The sequence below is a fragment of the Eptatretus burgeri genome, chromosome 8 (genome assembly GCF_056783735.1).
Source record: "Eptatretus burgeri isolate ZD-2024b chromosome 8, Ebu_testis_v1, whole genome shotgun sequence".
Lineage (NCBI taxonomy): Eukaryota > Metazoa > Chordata > Myxini > Myxiniformes > Myxinidae > Eptatretus > Eptatretus burgeri.
The window spans coordinates 60,953,994-60,981,493 of NC_140968.1; the positions used below are offsets into that span (position 1 = coordinate 60,953,994).

At 44.9% G+C, this 27,500-nt stretch overlaps 1 protein-coding gene across 5 annotated transcripts in view; it reads left to right on the forward strand.

Annotated features, from left to right (window-relative positions):
- SNX13 (sorting nexin 13) overlaps window positions 1–27,500 on the forward strand; it is a 223,303-nt gene that overhangs the window by 127,315 nt on the left and 68,488 nt on the right. For 4 of the 5 annotated variants that reach the window (XM_085892259.1, XM_085892260.1, XM_085892262.1 and 1 more), the window contains 5 exons: window positions 6,777–6,915; window positions 15,378–15,463; window positions 16,109–16,208; window positions 16,390–16,592; window positions 25,348–25,464. In XM_085892259.1, the coding sequence (XP_085748385.1) occupies window positions 6,777–6,915; window positions 15,378–15,463; window positions 16,109–16,208; window positions 16,390–16,592; window positions 25,348–25,464 (645 nt within the window). The remainder of the gene's footprint in view (window positions 1–6,776; window positions 6,916–15,377; window positions 15,464–16,108; window positions 16,209–16,389; window positions 16,593–25,347; window positions 25,465–27,500) is intronic. The other variant, XM_085892261.1, reaches the window with a different exon arrangement.

A 27,500-nucleotide genomic window follows, 5' to 3' on the forward strand; every position in this document is an offset into this window, starting at 1 on the left:
GTATATTTCCAGTACGTTTAGGCAGGGTATTAATTTAGCTCGCTGTATTCGGTACCCAATCTTTATTGCTGCTGTGCATTTTATGCTGGTGCTTAATCAGCCCAGCAGATCTGAATAAATATCAACTTCCAAGAAACTTTTTGCAATTGCCAATGCATCTCGTCAATCGTTTTACGACCTTTTCGAACATTTTTCAACTTCACCATGAACATAAACTGTGATTTTGTCTTATTATGTGTTTCGGAAACCAAGTTTCACTGCTCTAGGCAGCCAGTTGGCTTAACAAGATCTGAAAACACCCGTCATGCAGTGTAAGTCATGGGCCTGTTCTCCATGGCACATTTGCTGGCATGTGTGGTCTGTCACTTCGACAGATTTCTCACTTGATCCCTTTATAAAGCCGTCGAGCGTCGACTCAAATTTTATTCAGCCATGCAGGCAGCCTCATAGGGTGCGAGTAATCCTCCACAATTACACTGATTTATGCCGTGCTTCGTTCAGAAATACGACTTGCTGTTATTTTGTGCGGTCTTCAATTGTGCATCAAAACGTGCGCTTAGTATTTACTCATGGATTAGTTTGGTTTGTATGTTCGCATTCGAGAAGCATCCATAATTGACTCTTTTTTCCGAAGTGAGTGGGTGTTTATTACTGAAAATTATGATATGCTCACTGGTTACTGAAAGGACTATTTATCTTGTTTATTTGGGAGACATCAGTGTACTTTCACTTGATTTAAAAGGACAACAGTACGTTTTGGATAAACATAGTATATGTTCTGTGATTTGAACCTTTCTTCTCCCACATGAGCCAGGGATTCAGATGGGAATGCTGAATGAATGCACCCATTTTCCTAAAAGGTAAATGTTTAGCTTGCTGATGATTTTACGTTGCTCTTCCCCAAACTTTTTTTTTCCGATTGCGATGCGAGGCTCATGGAGGAGCTTGCACATTTTGAGATACAAGATCAGGATATTTGGAGACCATGTACTAATCGGCACAGGATATGATGGAATTTGAACCTGTGGTGCTTGCTAAGTTGTGAACACTGTGCTGTCTATCTCAGCACTTATACTGGCCAAGTAGTTATTGGACGTGCTGATGTAAATGACCTTTCATGTTGTCCATGTGGAAGGCATGAAGACCATTCTACGTTGCACTTTCAATGACTGTTGCATGCCGCTCGTCTTCATTCAGGGTGGTTACTGTGGGGCATATGCTGAAAATTTCACCATTTCTGGTCCAGGATCACCGCTTATCTCTGCACTAATGAGTTCCTCTTTTCTCTCGCCTGTGAAACTAGCTTCTTCAATCAGTTCAGTTTTGCTCCTCCCTCCATGGCTTAAAGATCACTGTTCACCTTCTCAGGTCATCCCCCATCTAAACTCGATGATTTGTTTCCTTTTGCAGGATGGTGAACATCAATGTCAGATATAATTGCCACTGTTTCCTCGATATACACATTACTTGTCTTTTCTCCATGCACCATGCATCCAATAAATGATTTTCCTGTAAAAGTAAGCAGATTGTAATTAAAATCGATTACGTTCTTGATTAATTGGTCATTGACATTGATTATACAGATTAATTGGTTGACGAAAAAAATATTTTCACGAAAAAAAATAAGTGACCATGATATTCGTTATTGGTGTGTGTCTGTCTGTCCCGAGCATAGCTCCGTGGGTTTTGATCCGATCCTGATAAAATTTTGGTGGGAGGTTTATATCATGATCTAGTTGTGTTTTCCTGAGAATGGGCATGGTGCGCCCATTAGGGGCGGAGCCACGCCCAAAAAACATGTGTTTTTAGGGGGTAGCCAATTTCAATTTGTATCTTCTCCTAGGGTGTTTGTCGTATCTGACGGGTTTCGGTATTTGGTTATCCCAATGGCACCTGCATAGCCCTACGGAGCTCTAGTTTTCATTTTCGTCCCAAGATCAAGGCCACAAGGTCACGAACTTAGAAAATTGCGAATTGTGTTGTTAGGGGGTAGCCGATTTCAATTTGCATCTTCTCCTAGGGGGTTTGTCGAATCTGGCAGGGGTTTTCGGTATTTGGTTATCCCAATGGCACCTGCATAGCCCCACGGAGCTCGATTTTTCATTTTCATCCCAAGGTCAAGGTCGCAAGGTCACGAACATAGAAAATTACGAATTTTGACATAAAAAATCATACGACCGCCCAAACTTTGAGAGCTAGGATGACAATATTTTTATGCATCATCTTGAGGTCATTCCCCACCTAAAGTCTTGAAACCATTTTGCTCTATCTCGAACACCTTGCCTGTGGCGCCCCCTTCAACTTTGTTTTTATGCTGATTTCATCAAAGTATGGATAATCCGAGGAGTGCGAAATGCCATATAGCCTATATGACGTTATATTGTTCCTGGATGTTCCAGAGGAAGTTTTGTACCAAAGGTCATTATCCTTGACCTTTGACCTTTTGAAGTTCACAAAGGTCAAATTTTCAAAGTTGTGGGAATCAAACCGGGTTTTCAACCATCTTCGACGAACTAACTCCAATAAGCTATAGTACGTATCCTGTTTCCTTATTTTAATACCCACAACATTATTTTGTGACCTTTAAAGGTTATGCAAAGGTCAAATTTTGAAAGTTGTTGAACGAAACTGGGTTTTCGAAATTTTGCAGCAAATAACCTGTCACTCGTTCCACATCATGTTTATCATTTTTATAACTTGGTCAAACATTAATCACATTGTCTCATCCTTGACTTCTGAAACAATCTACATCGTCAAATACCGCTCGTGAACCATCGTTGTCTTCAGACTTGTGGTTATTATATCGTTTTGAATATTTGTGGATGGTTAACGGTTGTTTTCTCCCCCTCTTCCTTCTCCTTCATTTCCATTTTTTGTTGCATTGCTCTTTCATCTCCAGTTTACCTTCCTTTTCTTTCATGCCCACTTTTTGCTGTGTTTGAGCTATTACCCAGCTTATGCACCCCCATGCACTCTCTCCCACCCCACACCCTTCAGTTCCAGAGTCTCCATGACCCTTGACTTTGTACGCACAACATACGATACATAATGGGGAAGACTATCGGCATTCAATTGAAGCATAATCCTCAATCTTTTCTTGTTTAGCTTTTTGATTATTTCATTACCCTGTGTATGCGAAGCGAAAAGTGGGGTTAAGGAATTGGTTCAAGTCTGTCCATCCATTTGTCTTATCAGTTTGTGATCAAGGAACAGTGTATTTAAATTGAATGTTATATTGTGAACAGGAATCGGAACATGAATAAAATGACAAGTCTGTCTTTTTAACGTACCTTGGCTGAGAATTAATCCCGCCCGCACATGCACAGAGGATCGAGATAATATTTTTACCCCGTGGGGTCTTCACGCCACTCGCGTTCTCTCTTTTCTTGTGTACAGTTCATTTAAATGTCTATTTCTCCATTATTCGTGAACAGAATTCGATGAAAATTAACAGGCATTTACTAGACACATGCGCAGGCATTAACTGAACCCAAAGTGCGATTCCGGCTCTTTGGGCCGAGAAACGGTCCTTTCGGCCCATTTTCTTAAAATTGTTATTTCTCGGTTATTAGTGGACGGAACTGAACCCAACTTGACAGGTATATTGATAGAGACCATTCCCCAGGCATTATCTCAGGCCAAAGTGCGATTCCCGCCCTTTGGGCCGAGAAACGGCACTTTCGACCCATTTTCTTAAAATTGCTATTTCTCGGTTATTCATGAAAGGAACCGGACCAAATTTGACAGGTATATTATTGAGGTCACTCTGCAGGCATTAACTGAGCCCAAAGCGAGATTATTGCCCTTTGAGCCGACAAATGGCCCTTTCGGCCCATTTTTTAAAAAATTGCTATTTATCGGTTGTTCGTAAACGGAACCGAACCGAACCAATCTTGACAGGTATATTCTGGAGACCATTCCCCAGGCAGAATCTGAACCGAAAGTGCGATTCTGGCCCTTTGGGCCTAGAAACAGCCCTTTCGGCCCATTTTCTTAAAATAATTTAAAAAAAAATTATGCACTGGGCGATGCCCAACGCAAAATTAAGTCGCAAATGATGACATGAAACTGGCCTCACTTTTGTGAGGTGTTCTGGTTTCTTTTTCTGATGCGATGAAAATCTTACCAAATTTCAAAACTATCCGTCGTCCGTGCTATCGCTCACCTGAGAGTTGTACAAATGTACTCCCACGGGGTATGTTCGCAATTCGAACTTGTTTTGTGTCTGTCGGCGTGCTAGTCAAAAAAAAGGGAATATCATTCCAAACAGGAAACCTACTGTTTTTTTAAGGGTGTGATAATGGACACAAATCAGAGGCATGAATTACTAATGTGACGTATTTGATAGGGTAGTGTCATACCTGCTGGGAAAATCGCGGTAAAACCCGGAATTAAAGTATTTATATGCCTTCATTAAAACCTTTACTGAAATTGAATTGTATACTTGAAGACTGCATGAAACAAATCGCCTTCATAATACTTCCAAGAACCATGATGTGCACGACATGGGCAGAAGTATGTGGGACACCTGCTCGTCCAACATCTCATTCCAAAATCATGGGCATAAATATGGAGTTGGTCCCCCTGAGCTGCTATAAAAGCCTCCACTCTTCTGGAAAGGCTTGCCACGAGATGATGGAACATTACTATGGGGGATTTGCTTTCATTCAGCCACAAGAGCATTGGTGAGGTCAGGCTCGCAGTCAGCATTCCAATTCATCCCAAAGGTGTCCTATGGGGTTGAGGTCAGGACTCTGTTCAGGCCAGTCAAGTTCTTCCACACCAATCTCGATAAACCATTTCTTTATGGACCTCGCTTTGTGCACAGGGGTATTGTTGTGCTGAAACAGGAAAGGGCCTTCCCCAAACTGTTGCCACAAAGTTGGAAGCACAGAATCATCTTGAATGTATTTGTATGCTGTAGCATTAAGATTTCCCCTCGATGGAACCAAGGGGCCAAGCCTGAACCATGAAAAACAGCCCCAGACCATTATTCCTACTCCACCAAACTTTATGACTTGCAGAGTGGGGGAGGGAGGAGGGGGGGGTGCAAATTCTCTCTCTGTAATTGTGTATTGTGTACTGCCGCCTCCAGATGGGGGGGGGGTGGGGGTGGTATTACAAGTCTCCACCATTTATAGTACAGTATTCCTGTCCCCACGTTTTCCAGTGCAGTGAGGTGTTTTGAATTATAATCACTAGGTAGGTTTTTGCTTCATGCACGTAACCTGGGTTTTTTTGTTTTTGTGCGTGTACAGAGCTCTCAGTTGCCTATACCCCCCCCCCCCCCCCCAAATAGAGATATGCATCAGAAGAGCGTTGCATGCTTGGAACAAGATCGCCCGTCGGATGGGTACTCTGCTAGTCATAATAACTCAATAAAGTAATTCAAAACTGCATGTTCTTAACTTTTATTTATGAAAATAAATAGATAAACTGATTAGATTTAGGTGAAGATCCGGATCTGGATCTTGCTACGAGAATTCTAAAAGTAATTCTTAACCATTATCTAAATAGCACGATATCTAAAAAAAGTTGTGGACGGATTCGGATGAAACTTGGTGGACAGGTTGGGTATGTGACCAATATGAATTGCTTCGATTTTGGTGAAGATCCGAATCCGGATGTGGATGCGAGAATTATTTGATTTTTAAAGTGATTCTTCACCATTGAGAGATAGGGCCAAAAACGACAAAGTACTGTATATCATGAAATTTCAAAAGTGTATTGGGACCGATATGTTCCACTGGATCAGACATTACGTGGTGGAGGTATACGCTCCACCGAGTGCCCTTCTTGTTTTTACTTTGTTTTTCCAAATATGCAATCGAAGGCCCTTAATAAAACTCCTTTCTAGTTATTAGTAAATCTCTGTTTCACAAAAGGAGCTTGAGCAAAACTTGCTCAGGCCATGAAAAAACACACCAAGTGACCTTGTAATATATATATATATATATATATATATATATATATATATATATATATATATATATATATATATATATATATATATATATATATATATATATATATACCGCAACTATAAGGTCATATGCTCTGATTGTTTGTAAGTGAAGGTTGGTTGTTGATGTACTAAATAATTTGCATGAGTAAAACTTGTTGCCCTCGCAATATTGGTGGATAAGCTGTAGTTGCTATTATCAAGGATATCATTCAGTGTTGTCGACTGTTTTGGCAGAAGTTGTATATTACTACTACTACTACTACTACTACTACTACTACTACTACTACTACTACTACTACTACTACTACTACTACTACTACTACTACTACTACTACTACTAGCACCACCACCACCACCAGTACTGCTTTATCGACCCCGGTTATTCCCACCTTGTTTTGGGGTTGGCCGGAGGTTTTTGCTCAAGTGTTTCACAAACCAGCTGGTCAGTCCTGACAGTGATTTGGGCACAAATATGTCACTTGTTCATGGTGCCAGTGATAACTGGCCTCCCCTTCATGAAAGAGACTGTGTCAAACCTTCACATCCACCAAGCAATGTGGGCAGGCGGGACACCCTGCTTAATGTCCATCCAATGGACGGCGCACTTTGCGATGCAATGCCCCTACCCACGACGTATCAATCTGATAGTTTGTACTCGGGTTGGAAATAAAACACAGGCTAGACGGCCACAAGGTAAGGGCGCTCGCACTACGCTGTCCTGGCAGACATGCGACCGCAACTATGCACTTAAAAATGAAAATGATTTTATGATCACAAGGTACCATGCTCAAATTCCACTTTTATTTTTCAGCTCCTGGAGTCTCCGTGCTCTGTCGAAGCCTTTCTGATGATTCTGAAAAGCACTGACGTCCCTGAAGAGTTGAATGCAGTGAAGGAGCGTGCCTGCGAGGAGCTCCAGCGATTGCGTTCGCAGGATACAGTCGGTGATGGTAGGTCGACGCTATTGCATTTTTCACATGAACACCGATGATAACTTTTGAAGGTTCTTTTATATGCACTAGCATGGGTCTGCACGCTTCGTGCACCTCACCGCACGTCACTAAAGAGGCATCGGCATCGGCATCTATGATCATGCCAGCTTTCTCTGGGATTGAGGGAAAGGGGGGTGGGGGTGAATTTGTGTGTGTGATGGTGTGTCGTGGGTTGTTGGGGGATGGGGTAATGTGGGATGGGTTGGATGGTGCTTGGGGTTGGGTGGGGGGGGGAATTGTTGGGGAGTTCAGCCAAATATATTCTGTGGTCTGACTGAATAGATACTGTAAATCAGAAGTCAGAATCCAACACAGACAAATAAAAAGGAACTGAGGATAAATTTATATTTAATTTTATTTATGAGTTCGAGCTGGATGGCAAAGACAACACAATATCAAACAGCAGACAGGAAAGTCGAACTGCCTGCAGTATAGAGCAGACTTCCCTTGGACTTGACAGTCAGGTCAGGTTCGATCTGTGACCTGCTACAGGTACCATGTAAACCTGTACTAACCTGTTCCATGGTCGGGTTGTCGGCGACTAAACCGTCTCCCCCACCAGGTTTTCTGGCGAGGAGGGTGTTTGGATATGGACACCCAGCAGGATTAAAAACAAAACCTGTCAAAGGGCAGAGGAGCTCCTTGTGAGCCAACGGCCATCCATATCTAGTGCCCAACTGTGTCTGCGGACGTCCTCCTGCAGTTGGGTCACTTCTTATTCGGAGGTTGGTGGCAGGATTTGCACTCCGGCCACCGTAAAACCCTTCATTCCGCAAAACGCAAAAACGCAAAAAAATCTGAAAACCCACTCCGTGGGAGTACCTCCTGTGCAGCTTCCCTTCGCAGGGCAGCTCACCGGATGACGGGATTGGGGAAAAGCCTTCGGGACCCCCAATCTTTGATAGGAGGGAAACCACGGGGTAACATCCCTGGGTCAGATTGCGGGAGAGTGTGTCGGAGTGGTGCTGAGGTGTCGTCCACCAGACGGCGGTCTCCTTGGGTTAACCTGAGGCGGTCCCTTCGGGTGGGTGCCTGGAATGTCCTATCCCTAAGAGAGGATGATCACCTGTCTCTGTTATCATCTGAGCTCAAGCGTTTGGACATCGGGATTGCAGCTCTCTCTGAGGTTCGGAGACCGGATTGCGGCGAGATAATGGTGGGTGGTTACACCTACTATTGGTCTGGTCGCTCTGATGGTTACCATACCCAAGGAGTTGCTGTAGCTGTGTCCAATAAGTTCACTCCAATGATAATTGAGGTAACACCAATCAACGAGCCTATTATGACACGAAGGATTCGTCACTCCTTAGGTGTCATTTCCCTGGTCTCTATTTATGCTCCGACTGAGGCGAGTGATCTCACCGTGAAGGACACATTCTACGCCACACTCGAGTCTGTGGTTGATCAGTGCCCCAGACGAGATACACTTCTAGTCTTGGGGGATTTCAATGCATCGACTGGAACTGATAGGGACGGTTATGAGGTGTGTGTTGGTCCCCATGGGTCAGGAACTATGAACCAGAATAGCACTAAGTTCCTTGACTTTGCAAGAAGTCATGGACTTAGGGTGGCTGGTTCGTCTTTTCAGCGCCCGCAAGCTCATCGCTGGACTTGGTATTCCAACGCTGGCGGTGTGGCAAAGGAGATTGACCATGTCCTCATTGATAGTCGTTGGAGGATGATCCAGAACTGCAGGGTCTACCGGAGTGCTCAGTTCCTCAATACTGACCACAGGCTTGTTGTAGCAACTCTAAAGCTGCACCTTAAATCCTGGAGAATGGTACCATCCCAGCCTAGGCTGGATGTTGCCAAGCTCAGGGATGAGAGAGTAGCTGAGGAGTTCGCGAACAGGCTGAGTGGACACTTGGGGGGTCTGAGTGCTTTGGGGGGTCCTGAAGAGTTGTGGAGCACCTTCAAGACCACCGTCCTTGATGTTGCCGGTGGATGCCTTGGAGCTTACCGCAGGGCAAAGAAGAATTTTGTCTCTCAAGGGACACTGGATACCATTGACCAGAGTCGCAGGGCCAGGCTGAATGGCAGAGCTGAGCTGTTCAGGGAGCTGAGGCGTAAAACTGTACGTGCACTGAGGGTGGACAAGGAGGCCTATGTGCGAGGAATCTGTGAGGGGGTAGAGCATCACCTGTGGACAGGTGATTCTCATCCCGCTTACAGGGGAATTCGCGCATTACGTTCATCCAAGCCCATCCCTCGGAGCACTACAGTTCGAGCAGAGAGTGGTCGGCTCTTGACAGAGGAGTCTGAAGTGAAGGCCCGCTGGGCTGGTTACTTTGAGCGGTTGTACCAGGCTGATCCCCCAGCTGTCGAGTTGGACGTCAAGGGTGTTACAATCCCTGTTGATGACCCTCGAATCAACTGTGGTCAACCTTCGCTTGTGGAAACACGGGCTGCGGTGAACCAGTTGGAACGGGGCAAAGCTCCAGGGATCTGTGGCATCCATGCTGAACTTCTCAAGGCTGGTGGAAATGCTGCACTCGTGTCGTTGCATGCAGTTTTGTGCTCTGCCTGGAACACAGGCATCATCCCAACTGACTGGAAGAGGGGCCTTGTTGTCCCTCTCTGGAAAGGGAAGGGTGATCGCCAAGACTGCAACAACTACCGAGGGGTGACGCTGCTCTCAGTGCCGGGTAAGGTCTTTGCTCGGATAATTCTTGATAGGGTTCGCCACCATCTGCTTGAGCACCAGCGTCCAGAGCAGTCAGGCTTTACACCAAAGAGGTCAACGATTGACCGTATCCTTGCACTTCGTGTCCTCACCGAACGCAGACGAGAGTTTCAGCAGGGGCTGCTTGCAGGCTATGTTGATCTCTGTAAAGCGTTCGATTCAGTGAATCGGGATGTCCTCTGGAGGATTCTTGGTCTTCGTGGGGTGCCACCGAAACTGATCGATCTGATGTCTGAACTCTACTCTGGTACTGAGAGTGCTGTGAAGTGTGGTGGTACCATCTCTGACTTATTTCCAGTTGTTACTGGAGTTCGTCAGGGATGTGTACTTGCCCCCACACTTTTCAGCACTTGTATGGACTGGATTTTTGGGAGGATGTCGGAGAGATCAAGTTGCGGTGCATCGTTTGGCAATGTCAAGATCTCGGACCTTGATTTTGCAGATGATGCAGTCATCTTTGTGGAAACTTTAGACATCCTCTTGGGGGCCCTCGAGGTGCTGAATGAGGAGTCGGAGCCGTTGGGATTACGGATTTCTTGGGTCAAAACTAAGATCCAGGCTTTCGGTGACATCTTGGATGCTGCTGTCCTGTCTGTGTCTGTTTGTGGTGAGGATGTTGAGGTCGTGGATAGATTCACTTACCTTGGCAGTGATATTCATGTCTCTGCTGGCTGCGAGTCAGAGGTCAATATACGTCTGGGTCGGGCCTGGGGAGTCATGGATTCACTGGATCATGGGGTGTGGCGCTGCCGGTACCTGTGCGGGAGGACGAAAGTCCGAGTCTTCAGGTCCTTGGTACTTCCAGTCTTGCTCTATGGGTGTGAGACTTGGACTTTGACCAAGGATCTGAGACGGAGACTTAATTCCTTTGGTACCAGGTCTCTTCGGAGAATCCTTGGCTATCGCTGGTCGGATTTTCTGTCCAACGAGCGGTTGTTGAGAGAGACTCGGATGAGATTTGTTACCTGCATAGTCCGTGAGCGTCAGCTGCGGCTGTATGGACATGTGGCTCCTTTTCCTGACGCTGATCCTGCTCACCAGATTCTCTCAGCGAGGGAGTCTCATGAGTGGAGCAGGCCAGTGGGCCGACCACGTGCCTCATGGTTGCAGCAGGTTGACCATCATCTCAAGGAGATGGGGATGGGCCTGGCATCTGCCTGGGGGATGGCCAGACGGAGGCCCCTGGAGTACCGGCGGAAAGTGGACGCAGCGACGTGCTGTTCTGGCACATGCTCCCATACCTGACCTGACCTGCGGCTGGGTTTTTACATTGCACGTTTTCTTTTGCCCATTCCTCAATCTCAATTAATCATGTCAAAATAACTAAAAAAAATTAGCGCTGATTAATACAGGCAAGTCACGAATGTGTTTCTTTGGTTATATTTATATATATATATATATATATATATATATATATATATATATATATATATATATATATATATATATATATATATATATATATATATAAAACAACATAGTGGAATTTGTGAAAGAAAATTTGAAGAAGAAGACGTTTTGGTTACAAATATATACATCCATAACCAGATATGTTTGCTCGTTAAAATAAGATTTTTGGGGACAAAATCCCACAGTGCAAATAAAGCATTTGTTGTTCGTTTGGTGTTTTCCATTCCTCCACGCTCTGTTTGACCCCCGTGCTAGTTTTCTGGTTAATGTTTTGAGGACCATTGGTTTTTGGGGTGAAATACTCTCGGGCAGTGATTTTCACGATTATTTAGAGGGGCGGCACTTTTGCAGCTAAGACGTCAGTGTGAGAGCCGCCACATCATCTGCAGGACTCCATAACGGCTGCTATTAGGCTCAGCCTCCACATACTCTTCTTCGTTGTGGTTAACTGGGATGCAAGCATAATTTTTACTTCCACCACCGAAGGTGAAGGAGGTTATGTTTTTACCCTTCTGTCTATTTGTCTATTTGTGTACAGGATATCTCAAAAAGTTGTGGACGGATCCAGATGAAATTTGGTGGACAGGTTCGGTGTCTGACAAGGACGAACTGATTAGATTTTGGTGAAGATCCGAATCCGGATCCGACGACTAGAATTTTTTAAGTGTTTCTTCAGCTTTGAGGGATCGGGCCAAAAATGATATACAGCACGATATCGCAAAAGTTGTGGGGGGAAAAAAGAAACACCTGAATCTTTTTTATTTATCGCCTTCATTATATTAAAGAGTAGCACAATCTTGGTTCCTCTTCATTACTGAAACCAAATCTGAACACAATCTAGGTGAAGCTTCACTAAAGGGTGGAGGGCGGAGGAGCTCCTTGTGAGCCAACGGCCATCCATATCGAGTACCCAACTGTGTGTGCGGACGTCCTCCTGCAGTTGGGTTACTTCTTATTCGGAGGTTGGTGGCATGATTGGCACTCCAGCCACCGTAAAACCCTTCATTCCGCAAAACATTCTCGAAGCATGAAAAAATTTGAAAAGCAGGGAGTACCTCCTGTGCAGCTTCCCTTCACAGGGCAGCTCACCGGATGATGGGATTGGGGCAAAGCCTTCGGGACCCGCAATCTTTGATGATAGGAAGGAAACCACGGGGTAACATTCCTGGGTCAGATTGCGGCAGAGTGTGTCGGAGTGGTGCTGAGGTGTCAACCACCAGACGGCGGTCTCCTTGGGTTAACCTGAGGCGGTCCCTTCAGGTGGGTGCCGGGAATGTCCTACCCTAAGAGAGGATGATCACCTTTCTCTGTTATCATCTGAGCTTAATCGTTTGGACATCACTATTGCAGCCTTCTCTGAGGTTTGGAGACCGGATTGCGGCGAGATCACCGTGGGTGGTTACACCTACTATTGGTCTGGTCGCTCTGATGGTTACCATGTCCAGGGAGTTTCTCTAGCCGTGTCCAAAAAGCTGACTCCAATGATAATTGAGATAACACCGGTCAACGAGCGTATTATGAGACTAAGGATTCGTCACTCATTAGATGTCATTTCCCTGGTCTCTGTTTATGCTTCGACTGAGGCGAGTGACCTCACCGTGAATGACGCATTCTACGCCACGCTGGAGTCTTTGGTTGATCAGTGCCACAGACGATATGCACTTCTTGTCTTGTGGGATTTCCATGCATTGACTGGAACTGATAGGGGGATGGTTACGAGACGTGTGTTGGTCCCCATGGGTCAGGAACTATTAACCAGAATAGTACTAAGTTCCTTGACTTCGCAAGAAGTCATGGACTTGGGGTGGCTGGTTCTTGGTTTCAGCGCCCACAAGCTCATCTCTGGACTTGGTATTCCAACGCTGGTGATGTGGCAAACGAGATTGACCATGTCCTTGTTGACGGTCGCTGGAGGATGATCCAGAGCTGCAGGGTCTACCAGAGTGCTCAGTTCCTCAACACTGACCACCGGCTTGTTGTAGCAACTCTGAAGTTGCACCTTAAATCCAGGAGAATGGTACCATCCCATCCTTGGCTGGATGTTGGCAAGTTCAAGGATGAGAGGGAAGCTGAGGAGTTTGCGAACAAGCTGAGTGAAGATTTGGAGGGTCTGGGTGCTTTGGGAGGTACTGAAGAGTTGAGGAGTGCCTTCAAGACCACCGTCCTTGATGTTGCTGGTGAATGTCTTGGAACTCACCATAGGGTAAAGAAGAATTTTGTCTCTCAAGGGACACTGGATACCATTGACCAGAGTCGCAGGGCCAGGCTGAATGGCTGAGCTGAGCTGTTCAGGGAGCTGAGGCGTAAAACTGTACGTGCGCTAAGGGTGGACAAAGAGGTCTATGTTTGAAGAATCTGTGAGGGAGTAGAGCATCACCTGTGGTCAAGTGATTCTCGTCCTGCTTACAGGGGAATTCGCGCATTGCATTCATCCAAGCCCATCCCTCTGTGCACTGTAGTTAGAGCAGAGGGTGGAAGGCTCTTGACAGAGGTGTCCGAAGTGAAGGCCCGCTGGGCCGGTTACTTTGAGCGGTTGTCCCAGGCTGAGCTACCAGCTGTCGAGTTGGACGTCAGGGGTGTTACAATCCCTGTTGCTGACCGTCCAATCAACTGTGGTCTAACTTCGCTTGTGGAAACACAGGCTGCGGAGAACCGGTTGAAACGGGGCAAAGCTCCAGGGATCTGTGGCATCCATGCTGAACATCTCAAGGCTGGTGGAAATGCTGCACTCGTGTCGTTGCATGCAGTTTTGTGCTCTGCCTGGAACACAGGCATCATCCCAACTGATTGGAAAAGGGGCCTTGTTGTCCCTCTTTGGAAAGGGAAGGGTGATCGCCAAGACTGCAACAACTACCGAGGGGTGACGCTGCTCTCAGTGCCGGGCAAGGTCTTTGCTCGGATAATTCTTGATTGGGTTCGCTGATCCTCTGACCAAGGATCTGAGACGGATACTTAATTCCTTTGGTACCAGGTCTCTTCGGAGAACCTTGGCTATTGCTGGTCGGACTTTGTGTCCAACGAGCGGTTGCTGAGAGAGACTCAAATGAGATTTGTTACCTGCATAGTCCGTGAGCATTAGCTGCGGCTGTATGGACATGTGGCTCGTTTTCCTGACGCTGATCCTGCTCACTATATTCTCTCAGCGAGGGAGTCTCGTGAGTGGAGGAGGCCAATGGGCCGTCCACGTGCCTCGTGGTTGCAGCAGGTTGATCGGCATCTCAAGGAGATTGGGATGGGCCAGGCATCTGCCTGGGGGATGGCCAGACGTCGGCCCCTGGAGTACCGGTGGAAAGTGGACGCAGCGACCCGCTGCTCTGGTGCATGCTCCCATACCTGACCTGACCTGACCTGACCTTCACTAAATTCCTGTGTAATGTGAACACCACCTCCTTCAACCTATGAACTATCCCCCAGCAAATGAAACCGAACATCCTGTTTTCTTTCCTTGTTGCTGCCTGGCAATGCACTGACTGCCTGTGCCCCATATCTACAACATCCTTTAGAGTCTAGACTCTAGACTCTAAAGGATGTTGTAGATATGGGGCCCACTCTAGACCCTTCCACTGAGTTGCATGCTCCAAAATTGCCTCTTGTATCCCTATGTATATTTTTCCTCACCCATTGCCAACACCTTCCATTCACCAATATTGATCTTCATCTCCCATTTTTCTGCCCATGTTATGAGAACATGTCGGCTTTCCTGATTATGATCACCCCATTCTTTACCATCTACCTTATCTTCAAGCATTCTTGGTTTCATCTGCGAATTGTGAAAGTGTACTGTTAACTCCACTTTCCAAATCATTGATATCACTGATTAAAATTATTAATCAAAAACACTGCAAAGTTGAAATGCTTTAACAACAAAAAAAAACAAAAAACACGCCTTGGCAGCAGAGATCCATCCTCACCACAAGTGGTGCAACCCTAAAGTCATACCTGTATCTCTCCATCTTGCTGTGGCGAACAATGTTACGAGTCACTGCTGAGTTTCCGGCAGCAAGACATTCCCTTGATCCCCTGCTGGACCCCGACGCCCTCGTTCCTGCAACAACACTTACCGCATTATTTTCTTTCCCTGGTACGTGAAGGGTTAAAGCCTCCATATGTGAACTTCTTGCTTTGGAGATGCACAGAAAGCACGTGTTTAGGTCGAATAACCACTCCACCTCCTGGTGAATCCTACAGGTGTCTTGGCTGTAGGTATTTTGGATTGCAGACGTTGGCTTCTTCATGCGAATGTTGGCTCTTTGTTTTTTTTTTAATGCATCAGTGTTTTCTTTTTACGTTTTTGTATGCATGAAAATGCAAATGTTTTTATTTGCAGATGTAGTTGTAAAAAGCCAAATAAGCAGTCTGCAATTCCTGAAGAAGCTTTGTGAAACACGGGTGCAACGCTTGAAAAGTGGGAAGGTAAGATATATTGCTCCTTGTTTCATCACCGGGGGATTATCCAGTGGGAAACGTGGGCGGTTTGCTGTTTGTCTTGACTTTGAACCACCACTTGCAATGCTTAACTTGCATGGCCGTTCGAAAAATGTACATTGCCAGAACTGGAATGCTGTGACACTTTCTTTTGGAACTCTGTGATGATGTGCTTCTTTTTTTTTCTCTGAAAAGTCGACGCTCACTTGAAAACGTATCGGCATGAAAATTGTGAATGTAAAAAAATAAGCTCATGATTCATGTTGTCCACAAACAATGTAGAGTACCAACCATTTTTCCCACCATCACATGGTTTACTCAGTTTGGTCTGTTTTCCAATTCCCTATCCTTCATACATCCTTTACGACTGCACTTTACGACTCACTCCCCTCCCCTCACCTCTTAACTCCACCACCACCGTTGCTCATTGCTCATAATTTCACTCCTTCCCCAACAATTACTTCGCCTTGTGTTCTCCCCATGATATTGATGTCCACTTAATATATATATATATATATATATATATATATATATATATATATATATATATATATATATATATATATATATATATATGCATTACCTCATGGTGGCTTTTATTTATTTATTTATTTATTTATTTCTTCATGGCAGGTCCCAGAAGCTTCACGTCTCCCTCCAAATCCAGATAAGCTGTGTGTCATTGCACTCGATGACATATTGGGCAATAACGTGGCTCTGCAATGTTTTATAGGTACGGTTGAGGGTACTGTTAAATATTTTTATTGGTGTGGTTGATTCTGTGTAGTCTGTTGAAAAACAAACAAACACATATTTAACAATGTTTTATATGCATGAGATTAAAAGTTTATCATTAAAAATGCTAATTTCCTGCACAATGTTCGAGCCAATTTCCTGTCCCCACGGGCCTGCAGATTACATGCAGACTGTCGGAGGCCAGCCTCTGCTGTTCTTCTGGCTTATCGTTGAAGGTTACCGAATAACTGCGGAACAACAGCTCCAGGCGCTAAATTTGCGTAGTACAACAGGGTCTCCCCAGGGCCCAACCAACCAGAGTCTTAGCTCGATGCTCAGAGCTGCTGCTCAGGGTGTCTTTGATCAGTACCTCTCGGATAAGGTACTATTGAAAAGCCATCACATGTTGTTCACCTGGACTTCAATGATTGTGACATGTTCATATTATTGGCAGCACATTTTTGCTCCTTTTTAAGCGATGTAGTATGAGCTATGAAGGTACTTATTTTTGCATTACTGTCGTAGTTTTTACATTCTGTAGTATCTTAACATACTTTACTCGATTTTATAACTAATGTTCTGTGTTGTTCGCTGAGATTTTTGAAAAAAGGTTTTTGCATTTTTTTATCTCTCTCCCCAAAAGAGGACCCAACCATGATATCTTGCTTAATTAAATTGTTGGTGGGTGTTTTTATTTTGCATCCTTTTTTTTTTCTTTTTCTTGTAGAATTGAGGTGTGGTGTTATGGGATTGCGCGTGGGTTTAAAATATCACGAGGTGTTAAAATCAACCTCGTTTTTGTATGCTGTGAGTTGCACCTGTCTATTTAATCGACACAAGCAAATACAACCCGTTGCTTTGCTGGCAGGGATATTTAGGGGTGGGAGGAGAGAAAGAGGCAGACGAAGGGAGAGAGGATAGAGGGAGGGGAAGCAGAGAGGATGGCATGAAGGGAGGGGAGAGGACAGAGGCAGGAGTGGGTAAAGATAGAAGGGGGAGCTAGGAAGGGGGGAAGAGCGAGGAAGGGGAGGGGGGGTTGATGGGGAGAGTAAGGCCTCACCAAATGTTGCTATACACTGTGGGAGGGAGGGGTGCAAGGCGTGTGTGTGTGTGTGTGTGTGTGTGTGTGTGTGTGTGTGTGTGTGTGTGTGTGTGTGTGTGTGTGTGTGTGTGTGTGTGTGTGTGTGTGTGTGTGTGTGTGTGTGTGTGTGTGTGTGTGTGTGTGTGTATAAAAAAAAGAAAAAGGTGAGGGGTGGAGGGTGGGGTTAGCAAAGGGAATGATATCTTACGCTTGATGACCGAACACAAAAAAACAAACGTGTGTCAGAACAGCTGTACACACAACGACACAACAGAATTTGTATAGTAATCTGCTGGCACATCTGCAAACCTTTGATTTTTCAGTTCCATAGAATTTGTGGCAACATGAACCAAAAACAATCACAGAAAACATGGAAGTACCACTCACGGACAACCTAATGGTCCCATCAAGCGTAAACATTGAAAACAAAGCATTACGACCAGATATCATACTTGGGTAGAAAAAAAGAGAAGAAGACATTGCTGATTGAGGTGTTAATAGCAGTGATTTTGGACTAAACAATGCAGAAATCAGGAAAATGACCAAGACTTCAAGCATGAAGTGAAAAAATCCTGGTAGCTGAAGAATGCCAAAGTTGTACCAGTGATAATTGGATCAAACGGGTATGATGAAGAATAACCTCACAGAGATATTAATAATCATCCCTGGAATTATTACTACAAACAAAATGCAGTTGAAAGCTGTCCAGGGCTCAGTAACGATCCTCAAAAGAGCCCTGAGACCAAAACTTTGAGAACAAAACGTCACACCTTGGTACATGATTCATGATTCAAGAGAGTGTGGGAGTTCATTCTAAAGGCAGAGAAAAAGAGGAATGAAAGACTGAAGGTGAGCAGTGATTCTTGATTTTGGTAGTTTCACCAGAAGGGATTTTTCGCCGATCTTGAGCGCCCTGTGGAAATATAGAGCACAGACAGAACGGTGAGGAAGGGGGGGGGGGGCAAAGCCGGAGACGAGACGAGACGGTAGAAGACAGAAAGACCACTGACTTGCGTGCGGTTGGAGAGTGCTGGAGTGGCCAAGTGCTGAAACTCTAAAAAAAATTGTGACATTTGTACAAAAAATGATACGGTGATAGCTTTTGTACTTTCAGTGAATGGACTGTTTGTCACATGAATGCAAAATTCCATTAACCACGTTTCGATATTCACCCCTCACACCTACTGTGGATGGAGGTCATGTTTTCTTTCACCCCTGTCTGTCTGTCTGTCTGCCTGTCTGTTTGTTTGTCTGTCTGTGTGCAGGATATCTCGAATTGTTATGGATGGATTCTGGCGACACTTGGTGGACAGGTTGGGTGTGTGACAAGGACAAATTGATTTGATTTTGGTGAAGATCCGGATCTAGATATGAGAATTTTTTTTAAATTTTTTAAAGTGAATCTTCACCATTGAGAGAAAGGGCCAAAACGATATACTGTCAGACTCTGCTATTTGCAGATTTGCTAAACCTGGACCCTGCATATTTTGCAGTTTATAATCTGCGACTTGCTTCAACATTCGCGGCCCTGAGCTTCGTGTGTTCGTGGTTTTTCACGGGCGGAAAAAGAAAAGATCCACAAGCTGCACACATAAAACAGTTCAAAAACATATCTTCCACCAAGCATGTTGTAACAGAGCTGTATGTGCATACTATACAGTACTGTGCTGTACGCAAACACGTATCTTCTATGAGCCATGCACAAAACGCAGTTCTAAAACATATTGTCGTGTCCAGGTGGTTTAGCTCCCACCTGGACGGATTGCCAAACGGTTCTCCCTTGGAGGCCTACAGCTGAGACTCTCGGAGATTAATGCGCGCGGGGGGAAGCAATGGCGGTAAAGGACGGAGGCACACGGGTTGTATTCGACCCACAGCAGATACACGGACACAAGCAAATGAAATAGAACAAGTAATAATTTAATAACAGGAATCAAATATGTACAATTACAATACTTCAGATTATAATTACTAGAAGCACCCGCTCCCTACGGGAGCCATCAAGGGGGTCATGTTAATGTCTATTTTACTCCAAGGGGTCTCAGGATTACACACCCAAAAAATGGTTGCGATCGGTTCAGCCGTTTTTGCGGTACCTGGGAAAGGACGGACGGACGGTGAATTATAGTATGATGAAAGAAAAACGTGAGGTCAACTAAATCGAAATCTAATTGAGGCGCCTCCACTGAATTAAATACAGAGAAGGGAACAGAATGATTAAAGAAAAATACCTCCTTTATCCCGGCACTTATCTGTGTGCCCAAGGATGGAATCCTCAAGCTTGAAGGTCAACAAAACCACTTCCTCATTGCACGGGAAAATGCACTCAAAATGGACCCCAGTCGCTCTCTGGGCGGGAAAACGTACTGGAGGTAATTTGGAGACGGCACTAGATGTCAGGACCCAGGAACCGCCGTGCAGCTTCCTCACCGATCACGCTGGTCGACGCAGCTGCTCTCTTCAGTGATATACATGAGGCTTTGAGGTCGGTCTCTCCCGATCAGCCAAGAGTCGATGGCTAGCGTCTTGCTCCACCATGCGAGTCAATTCACTTCAGCACGAATACTACAATTGTGCAATCTTCTTCGTGCGTCAGAGTAAAGCCAGCCATAATGCCCTGCTTTTATCGATCGCCGATCCTGCTTCTCTCGCTTCTGTCCTGCTTCGAGCCTTCCTCTCCGACCGTGCCTCTCTTGTCCTGTCCTTTTCACCTCACCCGTGCGTTCGCTTCTTGCTACGAGCTACTTTCCCATTCTCTCTGATCGCCTGCCTTCTACGCCCTCTTCTTCTTCCTCCTCACAAATGCACACTCTTCACGGCTCAGCCGAACAGTCAACAGCAAGCACCTTTCCCAGCACGCCACAAATTCACACAGAACAAGCATGAGAATCGCGCAGCCTTCATCGTGCCGAGAGGAGAGCAAAGCTAGATATTCCTTGTAGCCATGTTCCTCCCTCGACAACTGGTTCAACCCTCGCTCTACACTCGTGCGTTCCTTTCTCGCAATGAGCTTCTTCCCCCGTCCTATATCATCTGCTGCCTCCTCGCTCTCTTTGCAACTAATGTCACGCCCATCAATCGTCAGCCTTGGGGGTGTGACTTCGCCCGCCATTACCCTTGGAGGAGGGGCTTCTTCCTACTTGGTCATGCTGCTCGGTTGTAATGGCCGAAAACGTAATTCTATCATTGCTGGTTTTGCAATATAAATACATCGGGAAAAGTCACAGGGGGCAATTACATACTGGGGGACCTTACCCTTAATCCCTATCTAATTAACAATGCACCACCCCCGTGTGGTGACAAGTAACACTTAAGCTCACAGTTTCTCTACTTAGTTTACATCGAGATGTCTCCTACACGTCCACGGGCCAAGCAACTCTATACGATCCTATCTTTCCGATAAAATTCTTTCATCGACCCCACAAACATAACAATATCTTCCACCAGCCATGCTGTAACCGAGCTGTGTGACCTGTCCCATCATTCACACGATAAACCGAGATGCATGGTTTGTTCCACCATTCACGTGATGAAGATGCTTCACTGCATCTATTACGAGCTGCTGAATATGTCACCCCTTCCCCCTCCATCCCGTGAGTTACTGAGTTCCACAATGTTTCACCACATCTACCCCCATCTCAGTAAAACGTTATCATCCACGAGTTACATAATTAAAATGCTTCACTGCAACTATTATGAGCTGCTGAAGATGTCACCCACCCTCCCTCCCCCCCCATCCCCACTCCCTCCCGTGAGTTGCACATTTAAAATGTTTCACCACATATACCTCCAGCTGAGTAAAACTTTAATATCTGCCAACATTCCCCACAAACAATTGGCAGACGACTCACCCTCCCGCAGCTACCCACAATTCCTGCATGACTACGTATGTGCAGCGGGTCCTGGTTCTCAATCGTTCTTCTCGTCCCGCTGCCTTGACCAATGTTTTGCCTCTCGTTCCGCTAATTTTCTCATTTATCAAACATGGTTCCCAAGCGCAAGACCAGTGCCAGAGATGCGTCGACTGCCAAGAGGCAGAAGAAAGTGATGAACCTGAGTACAAAGTGGATCTGCTGGACCAGCTGTCAAGAAGACAGAGTGTGGCCTCTATGGGCAGACTGTGGAGTAAACAAATCCACTGCTTGCTACATATCCGACAAGTTTGCGACATGGAAGAACGAGAAGTCAATCCGAGAAAGTGTTGCTGCGAGCGCTGTATCGATCATCAAAGTGGTCATCCATACCCGTGAAGTCCACATAGAAAGGATGGAGAAGGCTCTCAGAGCATGGATTGAGGACAACACGCAGAAGAACATGCCTTTAAGTGGACCTCTCATTTGCGCAAATGTGATGCGTATGTACGCGCATCTGGTTGGTGCAGCTGGCTCTAGAATGAGTGACGTGGGTACAAGTGGCTCCAGTCCATTCCAAGCGAGCAGGCGATGGTTTCACCACTTCAAGAAGCACTATGGTCTCCACCACGTCGATCTGACAGGCGAGTGAGCTTCCGAGGACCACGAGGTGGCCAAAACGTTCCCTGCTCAACTTGCGCAGCTCATCGAGGAGAAGTGGGAACCTGCCAGAGCAGGTGTTAAATGCTAATGAGACGGCCTTTTTTGGAAAAAAATGCCAACGCAAACTTTTATCTCAAAGCACGATGGGACAACATTAAGATTCAAGGCCACAAAGGACCAGGTTCTCTTCTCCTCTGGCAAATGCAAAAGTGGACTGTATGACGAAGCCCATGATGCTGTACCTTTCCCTGAACCCGCGTGCTCTCAAGGGTAAGAACAAGCACACAATGCCCATGTTTTGGAGGGCCAGCAGGAAGGTGTGGGTGATGGCAGCAATTCTCATGGACTGGTTCTATAACTTTCATCCCTCAGGTGGAGAGATACCTGGTGGAACTAAACAATGCATTCAAGGTTCTCCTGCTCGTTGATGATGCTCGTGGCCACCACGGAAAACTGAAGGTGGCTCACCCGGATTTCAAGGTGATCTTCCTGCTGCCCAACACCACCTCCCTGATCCAGCTGCTTGACCAAGGGGTAATCTCCACTTTCAAAACCTATTATACCTGCCACACCTTTCACTGCATTTTGGAGACTAAGGATGCTGACCCAGAGCTCACTGCCAGGCAGTGTTGGAAGGAGTCCAACATAGCCAACTGCATCGGCACAATCAAGTAGTCACTGGATGAGGTGAGAGCCTCCACTATTAACGCCTGCTTAGCACAACCCATGGCCACAGACAGTGAACAACTTCAGAGGCTTTCCCAACAACACAGAAGAAAGACATTAAATTGTCGGGTTGGTACGGCATTTGGGAGGGGGTGGCTTTAATGACATGGCACCTGAGGAGTTGGATGCTCTTATCGCCTTGCATTCTGAGGAGCTCACCGAGGAGTTGGAAGCCATTACCAAGGTGTTTGAGGAGGAGGAAGCGGGCAGTGATGAGGAGGAAGAGGTGTCAAAGTCCAAACTTACGGTCAAGTTCCTGGGTGAGATGCTGCAGGACATATGGTCAATTACCGAGAGGCTGTTGGCCGCCGATCCGGTCACAGAACGTTACCACAAGTTCAAGAGGTTGGATGACGTGATGCTTCCATACGAGGAGCTATGTTGAAACGTGCGTCAATCTGCCAAGCAGCTCTCAATAACTGATTACTTTTCTACCCTGGTCCGTTCACTCAGGAGCATCAGCACCCTCTCCTGCCTCTCCTGCCTCTCTTGCCTCTCCTGCCTCTCCTGCACCCCATTCGGTGAGTGACTCATCAGGATCCTCAACTGCTGCAGCACCCTTACCTACATTTGTTTTGGTGCACGACTCATCAGCACCCTCACCTGTTTGGTCCTCAGATGACTCCACTGAGGTCACTGGATTTTAAATCATCAGCATCATCATCATCATCATCATTTGAAATGTTGTGTTGTGTCTGTGCAAATATAAAATTGAAATGGTACCTGCTGCTGCTGTTGTTTTTTTTGTTTTTTTTAGCTCACCTGGAACATAGTTCCAGGGAACTTATGGGATCGTGTGTCGTCTGCCCGTCCACCTGTCTGTTTGTCTGTCTATACACAAATACTTTCAACTTCTTCTCTGAAACTACACATGATTTCGATGAAACTCTACCACAACGTTTAACACCGTGTATGTACGAAACTTTATTAATGGCATTAAAAAATATCTGGCCCTTAGGGAGTCTGGGGGTTGTCCCCCAAAATATGTATTTCCTTTCTTTTCAGAAACTACACATGCAATTTTGATGAAACTTAACCACAACTTTCATCACCCACGATATACCAAAATTTGGTCATGGCATTAGAAAAATCTGGCTTTTTGAGGATGTAAGGGGGGGTGCCCCCCAAAATATATATTAGCTTTCTTCTCTGAAACAGCACACACGATTTTGATGAAACTTCACCACAACCTTCATCACCCGCGATGTACCAAAGTTTGTTCATGGCATTAACAAAAATGTGTAGGTATTTATTTTCTTCTCCATTACATATTTGTGGGTCATCCATGCCTACCAGTGGTTCCGTGGTTATCTTATCCAGCCGCTACCAGATGAGTTCCCAGGGGTATTGCCCCTATGTTTTTACTTTTACGGTATGGTTGGTTAATCACTTTCAATGAACTGCGAATCACATTCCTTCAATAAACATTGGAAACAGTATCTGGTGTTGTCTTGTTTTTGTTTGTAAGCATTTTTTATGAAACTGTAATTATGTGCATTCACGGTCGAAAAGATTTTAAACTTTTAAAAGTTTTCCCTATGAATCGGGAACCACCGGGAACCTATTCCTCTTTTTCCAATGAAACAATGCGTGACATTCATGGCTTTGCCATTTGCGGTATTTTTTGCAGGTCACGAACTGCCGGAAACCTATCCCCCTTTTTCCATTGAAACAATGCTTCATTATTCGCGGATTCACCATTCGTGGCATTTTCCAGGGATGTATCCCCCGTGAATATCGGGGTCCAACAGTATAGCACGATATCGCAAAAGGTCTTGGACGGGTTACGGGTTATGAGAAAACTTTGTAGATGAGTTGAGTCAGTGATAATAACGAGTCGATTCGATTTTGGTGAAGGTCCCGATGCAGATCCGGCCTGTCAGTGGGATACAAAACGTAAACTGTTCAGCCTGGTGGATGCAGCGCTCTGCCGAGTACCATTCTCGTTCATTTCTCTGTGTTGGTAAAAATTCTGTTTGATTACTTTTTATTTCCTCATTCTTTCTGTTTGTGATGGAAATGGGATGTTTGATGCATTGTTGATATTAATTGTTAATGATTTAGCATGTCCACAGTTGAAAATAATTGTTTAAGTTAGAAACAAGGCATAGTTTAGATAAGAATTTGGGTGGTTTTTTTAATCAATAAAAGATATTATGATTATATTATATTAATATGCTAAGCCGTATTCTGTGGACGTATCTCCTCCGAAACTGCCAGACGGATCGTCGCCACTTTTGGCATGCGGATGCTCCGTGGTCTAATGTACAGCATAGGCTATGTGAGATCGTGCCAGACAGACAGGTTTGGGAATTTTTGGCTATTTTCTAATTTTTACATTCGTTTGCATGGCGACGTGTGACGTTACCACTGAGGCGTAATGACGTCATGACATCTTCGGTCATTCGCTGACGTCATTACGTCTGTCGTCGACAGACCGTCACCGCTGAGAGGCGTAATGCCACTCCTAGAAAACAGCGTCTGCAATGTAAAACCCTCTTCTGCACATGCTGACTACCTCAGAAGGTGCATTTGACACAAAAAATGTAACAAGAAACATTGTATATAAAGAAATTCTATAAATCGCATTGAGAATACTGGATATATTGATGTCCTAACGAACCCTCACGTTAGAAACTTCGAACGGAGCGCGGGTTTGGCTAGTTATGTTAAATGGCCAGAGAACGATGAGTTGCATTGTCTTAATATGAGTATTTGGCCCATTGTTTCTGCCACTATCCCTTAAAAGATTTTTATTTGAAGGCCAATAACAATATCATCTGATACCCAAACCTATGCACCTTTCACTGTGGCAGGCCTCTCCTCGCCTTCGTGTGGATGACACGTTGCTGCAACCTCTTCAAACGAAGCTTCATAAAGATGACCTGGTGGACGCACTTTTCCCAAATCTCTTCGACGACATTCAAAAACGCGTGTGTATTGCACACTGCACTGTGGCTTTCGGGAGTTGTTCATAAAGGAGATTGATAGTAACCTCGCTACAAAATTTCCAACAATAACTTGATCTATCAGGGTGGCCTTGGGCACAGGCCAACAAAACAGAATTTGATTGGGTCCTTTTTAGCAGTTGGACGTTTTAATTTTGGAGATGTTTCAAAAATTGTATATTGGGTGCAGATTGTTCATCTGAAATATGGAAACCATTCATCAACCTTCTGTTATGGGATGTTTGGAATTAATATACTCAGACTTGTTTAAATGTTTATTCTCCATACAATCATCACCCCAACCGCCCCCCCCCCACCAAGTGCTGTCCCACTACAAAACCTTAGAAGTGTTACTGAGCAAGTGATTGTAAAAAAACGCACCTTTCTGGATGAGTAGGGTAAAAAATGGTGCTGTGGGACATCCTCAATTGCAGCTGTTCTTGGCAATTGTATCAAGTGCCATAGCACCTATTATCATTTGCTGAGAATAGCTGCTGTAGGTGAGGTCTCATTGGACCCTGTGTCCCAATGCACTCCAGTTTTTTTTGTTTCTTTTCTTTTCTGTCTGCTATATATGTCTTTGTACCCACACAGTATCATTTCCTTGCAGAGGGCTCAAGGCATGAAGAGGTTTCAAAACCAGGCACAATAATATTGCCGCACATCAGGTTGTGTATTTACTGTATTGCTGTTCAAAGAAAGTTATTTTAAAAATAAAAAGGTTTCAGTTTTTTTACCCTTTTCCTTGCTATTCTCCTGAAGAGGTTGCAGCAACCATGCACACACCTACCTCTATGTGTATGAGAATTCCATGTTTTGTTCACAGAAAATTGCTGTTGTACGATCATACGCCAATCTGTGAAAACTATATGTAGAAAAATTGTAAAACAAAAATCACAATTTTTTTTTTAATTTGAAGGCCAACAACAATAACAATTAGCAATTTTTTTTTGCAATGACCTCTGACTTTTACTATACATGAACCCAAGTCACTTTCTATTATTTGCATCTTTTTTTTTTTTTTTACGCTTTCATCAGTGGTGCAATATTAACAATAAGCGAGTCTCAGGCGTTTGTCCTTTTTCTTGGTACTCGGATTGCAGCTCATGATTTGAGAAGGGCTGTTTTGACCTCAGGCTGCATGAATGCGCAGTCACACATGGCCCTCCGTATTTGCCAGGGTTACGTTCCTCAAACAAAGGATAGCTTGGTTTAATGGAAAAAAAGGGGTTAGGTTCCCAGGTCAGAATGAACATAGGGAGGAAATGGTAAATGTTTTAGAACGGTGATTAAAATAAATTAATGACAGTACAGTGTACAGAAGAATGTGTTTTAATGTTGTTTGATGATTACGTGAATACGATGGTGGTGGTGTTGTAATTGCAAGCTCACAATAACAAGTCGAGAGAGACAACGAGATGTTTGTTCTGGAACCAAATACGTAACAAACCAAACACAGGGTTGGCTGGTACAGTATCAACATCTGCGAACCTCACCCACATGTCCTCAGTGTGGATGGGAGGTGATGTAGGGCAGGGTGATGGGGGGGGGGGTGGCTAGCACTCTTGTACTGCAGGTCGATGGGTCGTGAATTAGGAATCGGTATACATGTACCAATTTGCGAATATGTAGAACTCATGAGTTTGGAGGGTTTACTTTGTTGAATGCTGCACCCACAACGAAATGTAATGGAATTTGACACAAATCCTGAAATAGGCAGTTTGCAGATGATCTTTGTGCATAATGCTGAAACGTTATTTTAGTCCCATTTTATAAACACCCTTGTTCCTTTTTATGGATTTATTTTTGTTCCAAGAGAGGAGGGATGCCTGGTTACTTCTGCTATTCCATATCTCTGCAGCATTTATGATAAAAATGCATGGTTTTTGTGGTATATCTATTTGTTTTTTTTAACATCATCTTTTCCTGTGACATTAAAAACAGGAAAATATATTAACTTGTAGATATACATATATGCATACATACAAGCTGAAGTTTCCATCATTGTCCAGGGAAATTCA